The 14,316-nt window shown below is 32.3% G+C and overlaps 1 protein-coding gene across 1 annotated transcript; it reads right to left on the reverse strand.

Annotated features, from left to right (window-relative positions):
- Positions 1 to 2,252: 2,252 nt before the first annotated feature.
- LOC149238137 (actin-depolymerizing factor 7-like) lies at positions 2,253 to 2,910 on the reverse strand. Its single transcript, XM_089366930.1, has 2 exons — positions 2,624 to 2,910; positions 2,253 to 2,403 (listed from the first exon to the last, which is right to left on the reverse strand). The coding sequence occupies exons 1-2, from the start codon at positions 2,869 to 2,871 to the stop codon at positions 2,253 to 2,255; spliced, it is 399 nt and encodes a 132-aa protein (XP_089223056.1). The 5' UTR covers positions 2,872 to 2,910.
- Positions 2,911 to 14,316: the final 11,406 nt, after the last annotated feature.

Below are 14,316 nucleotides of genomic sequence, written 5' to 3' on the forward strand. Positions count from 1 at the left end.
CTATTTTTTCTCTACTTAGCAAAATTTCAAAGTACTATGGATGCATATAAAATTTTGATTGGGAACCTTCTACTTTTTTATCACGATAGAGTCATTTCTTTGATTTAAGGCAATAATGACTTTTATCTTAAACTATATGGATGAAGTTCCTAATCTTCCATATTTTTGGTTAGTGAAAGGCTTTTAAGCAATAGGAAATTCCTTAGATTCTCACTAGTAAGGATGAATGGCTTGAGTTTTGTATTTGATTCTAGGGGGTGGATCTTGCATGGGAAATCACCTTTTGCGATTCCTTCATAACCTCCCAATTCTCAACATGAGGATTTTATTTTGGGTATGATACTATTTGATTGCAAGTCATAGTCCAAGAAGTTTCCTTAGATTATTTAAACAGTATGAGATCAAATTAAGGTTTGGAATGCAATTCTAGATACCCTTTAAAGCCCATTGAAAAGTAGAAAAAAGGAATTTCCATAAGGAAATAAAAATCCATAGTTAGGGTTCTTAGAGAAAGCACAACACCTACGAGTGGGGCCTCATTATCAATATGGTGTTGAATATCAGACGTCCTCTGAAAAAAATGCCTCCAAAGAAATTATAGATTCTCATAAGCCAAAGATAATTTCACTCCTAAGACAATATTGGGAAGTAGGAATTTACTACTATTGGTTCTATGGGATGATCTACGTTCTAAATCCTTTTCTTTTTTTAGGTGTTATTTTATTCTCTCAATATTTCGAGGAGGAATTGATTTTCCTCAATATTTATGGCCCATATCATCATGATTTGGCTTATTAGGAGAGAATACTTGCTATGAATTTGATGAGGTAAAAATATTATTGTGGTGGAGATCTAAATTTTGTATTGAGAAGATTTAAAATTTAGGGTTTTCTTGCACACTCAAATCCACTATGTGATTTCATATTATAGAGGTTAGAGAAGTAGGATTATTGGATGTAGATCCTATTAAGTTTTCTCCAACTTTAAAAGTGTATCAATTTAGTATATCAAGATGAAGCCATTGTTTCTTATCAATTTACAGTAAAATAGTCAATAGGTGTTCATAGAGGAATTGACCACCATCTAATCATTTTGGAAATTGGAATGGATAAGGAGATACTTGGAAATTGAGATTACCCGTATTCCTAAGAATAACAACCTAGATCATTTGAAAAATTTAAACCTATATCTTTATGTAATTGTGTTTAAAAGATTCTAACTAAGATAGTAGCTATAAGAATAAAAAGAGAAAGTTTCCCACTATCATCTCACTCTCAAAACCCAAACTCAAAATAATAATGTAATTGTGTTTAAAAGATTCTAACTAAGATAATAACTATAAGAATAAAAGGAGAAGTTTCCCACTATAATCTCACTCTCAAAACCCAAACTCAAAGTAATATGAATTAGATGGAATCACATATTTCAAAATATCATGTACAAGCATATACGGGCATAAGCCTAAATATAATGGTCCTTTAAGACCTCATTTACAAATAAAACTTCTATTTTTGGCATTTTGACTAGTGAGTATATGCTAAAAATAGCAACTAATATACAAAATTTGAGACCTCATTTACAAATAAAACTTCTATTTTTGGCATTTGCTAAAGTTTAGGTCCTCCCATGGCTAGCAACCGATTTTCCTATTGACCATCATTAGTTTAGCAATGACTAATCCAAATTATAATGTTTAACTTTGACAATAATTATTTTTTAAACATTTGATTGGGCCATAACTTTGAAGGTCTTATTGTAGAGTTTGTGTCATGTGGATAACTGTCTCATATTTTTTTTGATGTAGTTGCAATATTTATGCATGATTTTTAACTATTTGTGCAATGATTTTTCATTGTTAAGCTTCATAATTAAAATCCTTGAAAATAGTCTCTTATGCAAATTCTTATTCCTTAATAAATAATTAACTTTTCTATTTCATATATCAATTTACAATTTTTCTCATACAACACTTATACTACTATTCCAAAATAAAACAAAAAATAAATAAATAATTTATTACCTTAAACTAGAAAGTGTCGTATAAACTAGAAAGTTTTGTATAAACAACAGGGTGGCGACTTAACGGCCCATAACAACTAGTCAAAGAAAATAGGAAAGCAACTAATGCAACTGAATAATCTCATACACATGTTTCTTATTAATATGCCATAAAAGCAATATGGGAGTTCTAATAGAGATCATAAGTGAAACCTCTTCCACGTTAAGCATAAAAATGTAACAATAATTAGATATCATCTTGCACGCTCTCTTATAACATCGATGCCCAACTCAGTGGGATCTGTTGCCTGCACTTCACGGTACACACCATCCAACTCCCTCCTAAACTTGTCCTTGGAGCTCGCATACACCATCTTGCTCCTCACCCTTGAAGACTCAGGAGACCTGTAAATTTGTTTACGCATGTCAAAATCCATGTAATATATTTGAAAGAACATGTACAAAGAAAACCACCCTAAAATATTGCTAAAATAACCATTTTATAATTCAGTGATATTACATTAAGAGGAAATAAATTAGTCGTTAATTGAAACACTTCATAATCATTTCGTAATCAAGGATCTTATATTACGAGGAAATAAATTAATGACGCTGGCATACTTACCAGGAAATGAAGATTATCTTGCTCTTTTGACAGCCGTCTTCAGTGACAAAATCGAAGTCATAGACCGCGTATCTACACTCTGTCTCGGGAAGAGAAGCCCTAAAGCTATCATAATTTTCACCAGGGCCACCAAGTTTATCTACTGTGACCTCATTTTCTTTCTCGTCGATCTTGAATATTATGAAGCGATATATCTTCTTCCTCTTCAGCTCCAAGAATCTAAACTTGCATTCATCACTGACAGCCATCCCAGAACATGCACTCGCCTGCAAATATTCTAGATTTGTCAGAATTAAGAGAGAAAACCTTAAAAGAACACCTACACAGAATTTGTTTCACCAAAACAGTGGACCTTTAAGCATTTAAAGGAAAATTAAAGAAAAGGCAGAATACTGACCATTTGAGGAAACAAAGGGGCGATTCCTCCAAGATCTCACTCCAAGATCCGCAGGAAGGAAGGATAATTAAAGGTGTAGGCGGATAGTGAAGACTCCCAATTCCAATTGAATATCTCACGCAGCTGGATGCAAGCTCTGGCCCCGACAACTCCAAGAGATTTATTGAAATTTAGTGGGGGGGGCTTTCCTGTAGAAATACGTTCAAGAAAATCAATGAATGCCGCGTAGAGCAAGCTTGAATTCAATTTTTCAAATAATAAATGGTAACATGCTTTTAACTCAATTTATATGGAAACGCTTTAAATTGTTTGAGTCATTTGAATGCTAGAAAGGTTTTTGGAACTTTAATCTATATGTAACTATCTCATGAATAACAATTATTGTGTTTTTTTTAATTAAAAAAACTTTATAGGCTATTTAATAAGTTTTTTAGCTTGACTTTGTATGGTTTAATTTAACATTCACTCGTTAAAATAGAAATTAAGTAGAAAATTGTATTAATAGTTTATTTTATTAAAATACAATATAAAATATTTTTTGAGACATGTTTTCAGCCATAATCACATCAAAAATTTATTTTCCCATCAGTTTTGAACCAACCAATGTGGTTCATTGTCATGGGTCTAAAACATGTCTCAAAAACTTGATATGGATCACAGAAGCCTAAATTCAATAACAATATAAAATAGTTTATGTGAATTATTTATTGATATTTAAAATAACAAAATAAAGATATATTTATTATTTCTTTTTAATGTTGTTGTGATTTTCTTTTATTTTTATATGTTTTTCCACTTTTATATATAGGGGATTTTCATTTTAGTTTCATTTTAGATTACTAGTTTTATGTTATATATGGCATTTATGTATAGTTGTTATATCTTTAGTCTTAACTCTATCAAGTATCTAGAGATCAAATCTTTCCAGGTGCAAACTTCTTTTTGGATTACAAAATTTAAATGAAGGTTTGCACCCTAAGAGATTTGTCCCTCTCAATGCTAAATAAATCTATGATTAAATAGATCTAAGTTGATTTAAAAACATCTATAGAATTATAATACCATAATATAAAATATACCTATATGTTTGTATGTTATGTATGGTAAAATTTGATTCTATATTCTTGCATATTGGTTGTGTTTTTGCTCATACACAGAATTTTTGTAGACAATAGTGGGGTGGCGGATTTCTACATATTTGGTTGTTTCAGATAGTGGGTGCAAATACTTTGGCCGTGGATATATCAAAATCCAATAAATGAGGTTAGAGCCTACTAGCTAATGTTGCAAGTTATGTTTAGCATATTATGTAATGGAATATTTTATATGTTGATACACACTTCATAAGATATTTTGAGAAAGTTATTTTAATAACATTTACCATAATTTGTTATGCACATTTAGAAGGAGAATAATGGCAAGGAATGGAAGGAATTTGAGTAAGCAATATCCACACTTGTTATTAGAAAATTAACACAATTTTCCGCATCTTGAAAAGATGATGATTTCCACCTCAACCTCGCAAAGCATAGACAATTCATATGCCTTCTTCAACAATATGTGTTTATGCTTGTAGAAAGCCACTCACCAATTTATAATATTCTTGATTTGATTTATCTCAATCTTTCTACAACCCTTTGTGTATTTATACCCACTCTATAACCATTCCAATCACATCCACAAAGTCCTAGGTTAACAAAGCCCTAGTCATGTTAATGTTATTAGTTGTTAAGCCAAATATGATCTGTGGATTGCCAATTATTTTGACTCATAAAGAGATATGAGGAAATCATTGCAGGTGATCAGCCATAATATCTCCTAACGCAAAAGTTCAGACACACTAAAATGACTTCATTTCAGTTGGAGTGTATCCTCAAGGTTTCCGAGAGGGAGGATGGGGAATGCTCACAAATAAACAAGAAGAGTGGATGAGAAAACCCTCTTTGGAGGATGGAAAGGAAGGAAAACCAACTTGTATTTTGTTTTCTCTAAAACCTACTTTTATTTTTTTCATTTTTTAATGTATTTTTATTTTTATGTTTTAATGTAATGCTATGTGACAATATCTCTCCAATACTATGGTGTTACTAAAGTGCCTATTAGCAAAATAAATTGTATTTTTCTCACATTGATGTTTTCTAGGTGGACCTTCTTTTGACCACTTTAAGATCACATCGCCCTTTAAAAGGTGTTATTTTCAAGATTTATGCCTTATTACATAGTTTTTACTTAAATTTCTCCTAACATGAAGATCTTCCTTAAGTCCTTTTTATATTTATAATTTCATACTATAGTGTGAAGCGAATGTTGGACTTCCAAATTACACTCTTAATGTACCTACCATGGAAGAAATGGCTTCAATTTTTCAAGAACAAGGTTAGTCCCCAATGGAGATTGTGTCCTCGACCTGGAGGCTAGAAGAGGAGATGATTATCTCAAATGGTATAAAATCATCCTTGAACTAGAACTGGAGAAATCAAGAGAGGACATGGTTCTAGAACATCCTTCTCTCACCAGAAGTTCCCCCCTTTGTCTCTGACAATTCTTGGAGAAACAACAATTGGAAACTCTAATTAGGTAAAGGAGAGCTTGATAATTAGCTAAGTGGAAGATCTCATTATTATTTTTTTATAGTGGAGCCATAAAAGGTGATCTAAGGGTGGTAAGAGACCCAAGGGGGAGTGTTGGTCATAATTGACCTCATTAGAAAGCAAGTTGTCTCTTTTGCATGAGGACTAGTCACCACCATAATCATTGAAGAAGAATCCTTGTTAGTAGCAAGGTATTTCTATCCTCACCTTTAGAGCCCTATCAACAACCACCATGATAGGAAACTCCATGATTGTCATTAGAGTGTTGAAAGGAAACATAAATCTCCTCTTTTATTCTATGTTATGTATTCTTTAGAGAACCATGGTTATTTCCAAGAATTTCAAAAAAGACTCATTTTCCCATGATTCCCATGATAAAAATCCAATTAGAGTTGTAATGGTTAATCAAGTTGCCACAATGGAAGAGGGCATGCTTGATTTTAATGCATACAATTTTCTTCAACATTACATAGATTGTCATGCATAACCACCATATGCAGGTAGAAATTGGGTGGGGTTTTGTTTTAGATTTGAAGGGGTGGTCAACCTTTCCACATATGGGTAACATCATTTTAAATTTATAAGGGAGAGGATTTATTACGTCCCATGCTCCAATAAGCTCCTCCCATCCCTTTACATGCATCTTTTAGAAGGGAATGTTGGTGTCATGTTCCTCCATCCTTCTACTTCTTAAGTATTCCTCCTTTCCCACTCAACCTTGTGTGTCTTATTCATCCTTTTAGGATCTATCTCTGTGGGTTTTATAAAAATACCAATGAATGTGTTGGATTTATTATCCCCCTTATCATGGATCTTGCCTATTGTCCCTTTTTCCTAACAAAGGAAACTAAATCCCTCCATGCTTGCTTAAAGAAATGTTAAGAATAATTTAATGTCACTAAGGATGCCATTGAACATGCTAGATTTTTAGGTTGTAGATGTAGATCTAGGTTGGATACATCAGAAGATGAAAGATAGCACCATTATCAACAAGCCTAGGGTAACATCCAGTGACACCTCTGGTAATTTCAACCATGTGAGGTAAGCATCCTCCTTGACCCTTTTCATATTCAACATTTGGTTCATGAGCATCTTACAATTTTCCAAGAGGCACCTCCATGATATTAAGGATTTCAAACACCAAATGGTCTCCACTCCATATTTACTCCCAACACAACAAGAAATTCCTACTCCCATTGCAACCCCAACTCCAACCATGATAGTTGCACACCATAATTGGTTGCTTGTTTTTATTGTGATGCATAATTTCTATGTTTTTAATATGGTACTATTTTTATCTCTTTGTATTTATATTAAGATAATTTACTATGTAATATTCCTATTGAGTTTCGAGAAGAAAAACTTGGTTTAAGATGTTGATTAGCATTTCAATAGAGTTCTTGGAATATTTTAATATCAAAGTTCAAATACCCCATTTTGTACTTTGTCCTTTAGTCTATTCAATTTTTGTATTTTAATATTAATATAAATGACCTTTATTAAGTATACAAAAATCCCAAGACCTAGGTCCTCAACATTATTCCACTTTTTTGGCCCTCAAATTGAGGATTTACTAGTTTGGTCCACTCGTGTAGTTTAGTAGGTTCTAACCCAAACTAGCCCAAACTAACCCCAAATGCAGTGTTTCCATTACTAATTCATTAATGAAGTCATATGGTAAGTATCACTAGAACATTTGGCAAAATTTTTGACATTTTATCGATGTCATTTTGATGAATGCACAACAAAGGTTCGATGAAGTATATTAGCTTAGTTTATTGGCATAGTTTCTTCAAACCTAAGACACAAAAACACATTGATTTACGATCCTTAATAATGCAAAAGGGAGCATTATCCCCAATTAGATTCAGTTGTTGTAATTATTTTTTAAATGAAATTTCCAATTTATTTATGAGGGACTAAGAGCCTAATATTTGTATCCAAAAAATTAGTGGCTTAACCAAGTGAAAACACTTGCAAAGTATATAAAGTTTGGGGTATATTAATATGAGGGTTGTGATCCAGTGAAATCAATGACTATAATTTGAAATAGAAATATAAATAGCCATGAATTTAAAAACTATTTATTACATCATACCCACATTAATTTACCAATGGTAATAATCCAAAGGTGGATATTCACACTAAGTCAACAATTAAGGTGGATATTGGGTCATCTCCCTAAGATAGACTTAATGAGATATTTTACACCTAAAAGCACAAACCACTCTAGGCACACATGTTAATAGTGACCCCATCAAAGCCTTTTGTACCATTTATAAAACCACTTCTTAATATTCCCAAAACTACTCTAGTTTTGGGGTTATTTCATTCTCTTGTGTCAACACAAATAAAAGGTAATAAATGTTATGAACCATGCACCTAAAAAATGATGAGAAGCCAAAAACTACAATCCACTTTGAGGTGTAAACCTCATTTTACAATGAATACAATGTATATGAAAAAATGATATATCATAAGACTAAGTCTCCTTGGTATATATAAAAGACAAAGCATACAATTATAATGAAAGGTTCTGGCCTACGTAATAATATAAAAATAAATATGTGATAATTCAATATATAGGCATACTACATGGATTTAGGATTAAACAAGGGGCTTGTATAGGGCTTAACATACCCCTCCCCCTTCAAAAAAGTGTTCTCCTCAACACTTGACTAACTGTGGATGTTTCTACATGGATAACTCATCTTCCCATGTCGCCTCTTCCACTGGCGGTACTTCCAATTTATGAGATACATAAAAATTGCTCAATTTTTTAGCTTCCCAATCCTTGTTGCAAATATTGTTTTCTGTTCTAGTATGATTTTTTCTTCTTCTTTAATCTCTGGAAAAATAGTTTGGACTAGGATCTTGTCACCAATTACCATTTTTAAGCAGGAAACTTGGAAGAATGGATGTATAGTGAATATGGAGGAAACTCTAATTTGTAAGCCATCCTTCCAATCCTCTGCCACAGGGGCTTCATTGGGGGAGAAATACCATACCACGTGTATTCATATAGGGGGATATATATTCAGGAAAAAATGACATAATATGTTGAGCATATAATAGGGGGTAAAGGTTTTTATACTTGGCAGGTATAAAAAATGGAGCTCAAAGTTAATGAAAAAATGTAAAGGGTGTAAAAAATGTTAATGAAAAAATGGATACCTACAATATCTAGTGAAAGTAGGGGTTTTTTAAATTGAGAAGGTGTATTGGGTTCGTATTGGGCTCATAGAAGACTACAAGAGGGACTTAGCAGCAAATTTTAAAATGAAGGACTTGGGGTTGATGCACTATTTTCTAAGACTCAAGGTGTGGTAGACAGATGGGGAAATATTCCTTAGTCAAGGGAGATATATCTTGGATATATTGAAGGTGTGGTAGACAAATTGGGTTTGTATTAGGTTTTATAAATTGAGAAGGTGTGGTAGACAGATTGGGTTTTTTAAATTGAGAAGGTGTATGGGTCACATAAGCAAGAAGAAGCAAGGGTTTAAGGTAAGTATTGATTTTTTTGTGTTTTTTTTTTTTTGTTTTTGTTTTTGTTTTTTTAATTAAATCTAAATAGGAATAGAGATCTTAAAATTTTTAACTAGTAAAATTAGTAGTAAATATTTTATTATATGGGGTTTTTAATTTTTTTTTCTAAATTTTGAATAAATCTAAAAAAATTTGTAAAAAAATTTAACAGTGAAATTTATTTTTTTTCTATACAGGGTTTTGAGTGAATCACCATACCTTTCAAATTTCGATCTTTCTGTGGTTCCAAAATATTTTGTTGCTTCACAATGCTCCATGTATGTCTCTCTAGCAAATGATCTGCCTTTTAATTAAACCCTAACAAAAATTATAAAAAAAATTATTAGTAAAATCAACAATAAAATTTAAAATTTTTACTATGCAGGGTTTTGAGTGAATCATCATACCTTTCAGCTTCTGATCTTCTGAATAGTTCTGCTATTGCAGAGTGCTAGAGCACCACAATTTTTTTAAAATAAAAAACCATATAACAGTGCAGTTGTTAAGTACGCATCCACGAAATTTCAATACATGAACAACACTGATGCTTCGTGGGAATATAACACCAATATAGTGAAAAGAATAGTAGGACCGACCTTTTTTAAATTTAACCTTTGTCTAGTGCTATAGAGTAGTGTAAGGATTGATGCATCATATATAGGTGGCACACCATTGTTATTATTTGTATTAAAAATAACGCTTCAATGGTGCATCACTCTCTACTAAGCACTAGGGCTTTTAGTTCAATTAACCGCACCAGTGTATATAATCTAATAGGCACACCATTATTTTTAAGTTAAAAACTCCACAATGGTGTGTTATACTGTGTACGCACCGGGGTGTTAGTGTACTAGTTTAGCACCAAGTCGTCATCACAATATAGTATCGGATTAGGAAAAATAAATTTTACAATCGGTATTTTGTAAATTTAACCCTTTTCCAGTGTTATCGAGTAGTATACGCACCAGTGCACTTTTGTACTTAGCGCAACATTACTTTTTTATTAAAAAAAAGTGTGCCATGGTGCACCATGTTTTATTAGGTACTGGTGCGTTTGTGTATTATAGACGCACTGTTAAAAAATCATGTGCTAAAACATCCACTCACCCAACTCTTCTAGTGACCTCTGCTACAAACATACTTTTGGGCTATTTTTATAGGGGCTTTCGCAAAAACCTCCACTAGAGGGTATTTTCCTTGTAGTTCTCTCAGCTCATGATAGATCCAGCGTTAGATGGATCTAAGTTGGTTTGATTATTAAGTGATTATGCAATTGTGATAGAAAAGAGAAATACAACCGTATAAAAATATTTATTGGTCACAATAGTTGTTTTAGATTTGTAACAATCCATGTACTATGAGGGTGGGATTGCATTTCAAAATAAAAATATTTATTTGTCACGATAGTCATTTGAGATTTATAACAACCCATGTATTATGAAAGTGGGATTGCATTTTAAAATATCATATTTTAATATTTTTACTCATTTTTTTTTTTTAATATCGATTTCCTTTTTTAAGGTGATGTTTGGCTCCTCTCTCTTCTGGAGTGTGCCCTTTTCACTCTTGTTGGTCTAGTGAGTTCAACAATGTTTGTCACGGATTTCAATTTTTTATTGTTGGTCTTGAGTCACTATTATGGTAAGCTTGTTTTTTTGTTGTGTTTGCAAGGATTTTGGAGGGTGATTTCTCAATCAATAGAAGTGTGTGTTGTTAATTGGGTAATATTGCGATTCTTTTGTCCTCTGTCTCAGAAGTGATTTGAGTCTATCACTCTAGGTCCTAGAAAGTTTGCTCAATTGCAATCCTGTCAAATTATTATGAGTTTGGTGTTTGTTGGTGGCGATGTGTGCTCTGGGTATTGCAATTGTTTCTTAGTCCTACATCTGTGGAAAAGGATTTTTCATTGCTTGCTATGGTTTTGTGAAATCTAATGTGTTATGTCTCTGGGATGTGGCGAGCTTGAGAATTTACTAGAATTTTCTCTTGTCGTGTGGAAATTGGGGGATGATTTGGTAGTGTTTAGGTTGGGTGTTCAAGGCTCTGTGTCTCATCCCTTTTCCTACTTCTCTGGTAGAGGTTCTTTTAGTGTTTGTCCCCAAAGTTCCCTTGCAGTTGTGCTCATGCCTCTTAGACAGAGAATGATTAATAGGATGGGTGGTGGCGGAAATGTCAGGTACAAAAGAGTTCGTCTTTTTTCCTATGACTCTGTCGCTACCTTATTTGATGTTATTCCTCTAGAGGTGAGGAAGGAAACCCTATTTTTGGAATGCAAAGAGGTAGGAGACCAACCTTATCACTTTGATTCTGAGTTGGTGGGGGAGGATATGAAATGGGTTCCTGATCCTCATAGAATCAAGAAGAGGCGACTTCACTTTATGAATTCTTTGGCTTTACACCAATAGATGGCTACCCTGTTACATTTTATTTCCAAGTATAAGAAAGTGGAGAATTACAATGTATTCTCTTCATTGAAATTAAACACATGCTTCAAAACCAAAGGTTTTTCTTAGATAATGTGGATTCTCATTTGGCCTGTGCGGAAATTTTTTCAATAAGCGATTTTGCCTCTGGTGATCTCACAGATCCTCTAGATGACAGTGCTCAGGAACCAACTATAATATCCTCTGATCATGACTAAAGATGGTGGGTTTCATGTCATTTTGTCATAATTTTTGGCAAAACATTCTTCAAGTACGGTCTCTTCATGGTGGTTCTCATCATCTTTTGGCTCAAAAGTTTATTATACTTGATTATGTTGTCCTTTGAAAATATTAATTATTATGGGGCAAGTTATCTCGTCTCTTTTTCCAGTTTTTGGATATCACAGTGTCGTAGTTGGTTTTATTGTTCTTCCTACGAACTTATGGATGAGCTTGAGTTCTTAGATGACCTCAGGGTTGTGTTTTGCGATGATGCAACCATGGCTTTCAACGAAGTGTTTGGAAGTTACTTGCGACTCCAATTTAGTGCTTTTCTTCTTCAGTGTTTTAAGATGGAAGAAACTTTGTTTAATTATCCATCTCTAGATCATTTTATGGTCCACATACACTAACTTCAATAGTGTCACTCTTGTAATTGGTTTTGTATCTGTGCTGGGCTCCTTTGTGTTAGGTATCCTAGGATGGTGTTTCTATATTTGTCTTTGGGCATATATTGTCTTAAGAAATATTATGGCTCTGTTGTTTCCTTTTGGTGCTTGCGTTGTTCCAAACGCGTGAGGAATCTCTTGGCACTGAAATTTTTGCTAAACAAGGGTGTTCTGTGGCCTACAAAGTTTTGTTATGTTCTAGGTGTGTTATAGCTACTTATTGTTGGTTTTAAAGTGTAAGGGCATGGTTGGTATTATGTAGAACTCCTATTATGGGAACATATATAGTCTTGTTGCAATTTTAATGAAGAATTGGAGATGTTAGGACTTGGTTGCTATTTAGATTTTAGTTGGGTGATATTCATATTTTAAGTCTCGTGTTCTTAGATATGAGCAACTTGGTCAGTGTTATCCTCGTGTTTTGTTCTCATTTGGGTTATGTCTCAGTGATGCAGCTGGTTGGAAAATGACCTATGGAAGGTTTGTGTTATTGTATGCTAATGATTAGAGGACTATGGCTTTATTTTATGTGAGCGTTCAGGATCTTTTAGTTCTTTAAGTTATACTCAGGTGATTTGGAAATAAAAGCCATGTAATAATTTTTTTATAATGAATACAAAGTGTTACAATTCGATATATGTATATGTATATGTATGTATATATATATATATAGATATAGATATATAGATATATATATATCTCCTTTCTTTGATTTAGTTTGTATTATAGTATGTATTATAATTATTTCAAATAATAGAAATGGAACTTAACAAATAATATGTCCATATTTCTCTATATAATTATGAAGATGAATTTAATAATGTGACATTACGGTGAATTAAAATAAAATTAAAATATCTTTGTGGAGCTAAGCATCTATATAGGAGGGTTAAAATCATGGATAATCTAGAGCACAACACTATTAATGGATTTGTAAGTGTCATTGTCTTTAATGGAATCTTTCTGCCCATGATACCACAAATCAACTGAGAGTATCCTCTTACATGAAAATTTTAAAGAAAACTTTATTCATAGCTTTAGAAGGCTACACATTAGCATAAGTTCCCATCTATGCATTTTGGACATTTTTGTTTTCCTGTAACAAGATAAAAAACATTTGTAAAGAAATGGAGCCATTTCTTTTAATTTCTAATTTTGTTAAGATATGTTGATTTTGATGTAGAAAATTTTAATTTCAAATCATGTAAGGTTTAAAATATTATTGTTACAAGCCCATCCAACATTTGAATTTAAAATAAATTTCTTAATAATTTTGGTTCCATAGCTTCCCACATATGACATACATTATTTTTTATGTAATTGAGAATTAAAAAATGTGAATAAATGAACTCTTTCTTTGATTTCCCTACACATGAATTTCATAATATCATTATCAAAATAGGGATCATATTTTAATTTCAATTGCAATAGCTTTTCAAAAAAGAGAAAGTAATTAAAATGGGTTAAGAAGAAAATTTTTTGAAATGGAAAGATGTGAATTGTTCCAAGATATTGTAATTAAAATTAACAAAATAAGGATGGGTTTTGAAATTATATTTATCTAAGTGCATTGTGTCCTTCTTAAATGGCCTTAAATTGTTTATGTTTATATGTAGAATATCGTTAATATGCATTCTTATTTTGTTGTTCAACTATTTTTTGTTAAAAATTAGCTAAAAAATAATCCAAACTCTATAAGTTGAATGAATCATCAATCACATTTTATCCTCCTTCATATCACAAACACATTTGTAAATTTTGAGAAACCCATCTATAGGATTCCTATAAGAAAGTTTCTTAAGAAGATCCATTCTCTATTCATTGCACTTGGTAAGCTGAAACTTGATGAGAATCCTCAAATCAACAAAAAGTGATTTTGTAGGCCAAACAAGATTTATGATCACCATTCAAACATTCACTGAGTTAATTAACAAAATGACTTTCTTTTGTATTAAAAGCTTGTTATGTTCATATCATACAACAAGTTAATACAAAGCATAGAATAATAGCTATAAAACTAGTACTTCAAAGAGATCCAAGATTTCAAAATTGCTACTTATTAATTAATATGTTCTTGTTATCCTAA

This window comes from Pinus tabuliformis, chromosome 8 (assembly GCF_031772625.1).
Source record: "Pinus tabuliformis cultivar Carrire ecotype Pingquan chromosome 8, CPIR1, whole genome shotgun sequence".
Taxonomy (NCBI): Eukaryota; Viridiplantae; Streptophyta; class Pinopsida; order Pinales; family Pinaceae; genus Pinus; species Pinus tabuliformis.

Bases quoted from the DNA above. Each gene is read 5' to 3' on its own strand.
- LOC149238137 (XM_089366930.1), bottom strand. From the start codon at position 2,871: ATGGCTGTCAGTGATGAATGCAAGTTTAGATTCTTGGAGCTGAAGAGG. The intron at 2,404-2,623 runs GTAAGTATGCCA...ACAAATTTACAG, and splicing joins AAGATAATCTTCATTTCCTG to GTCTCCTGAGTCTTCAAGGG.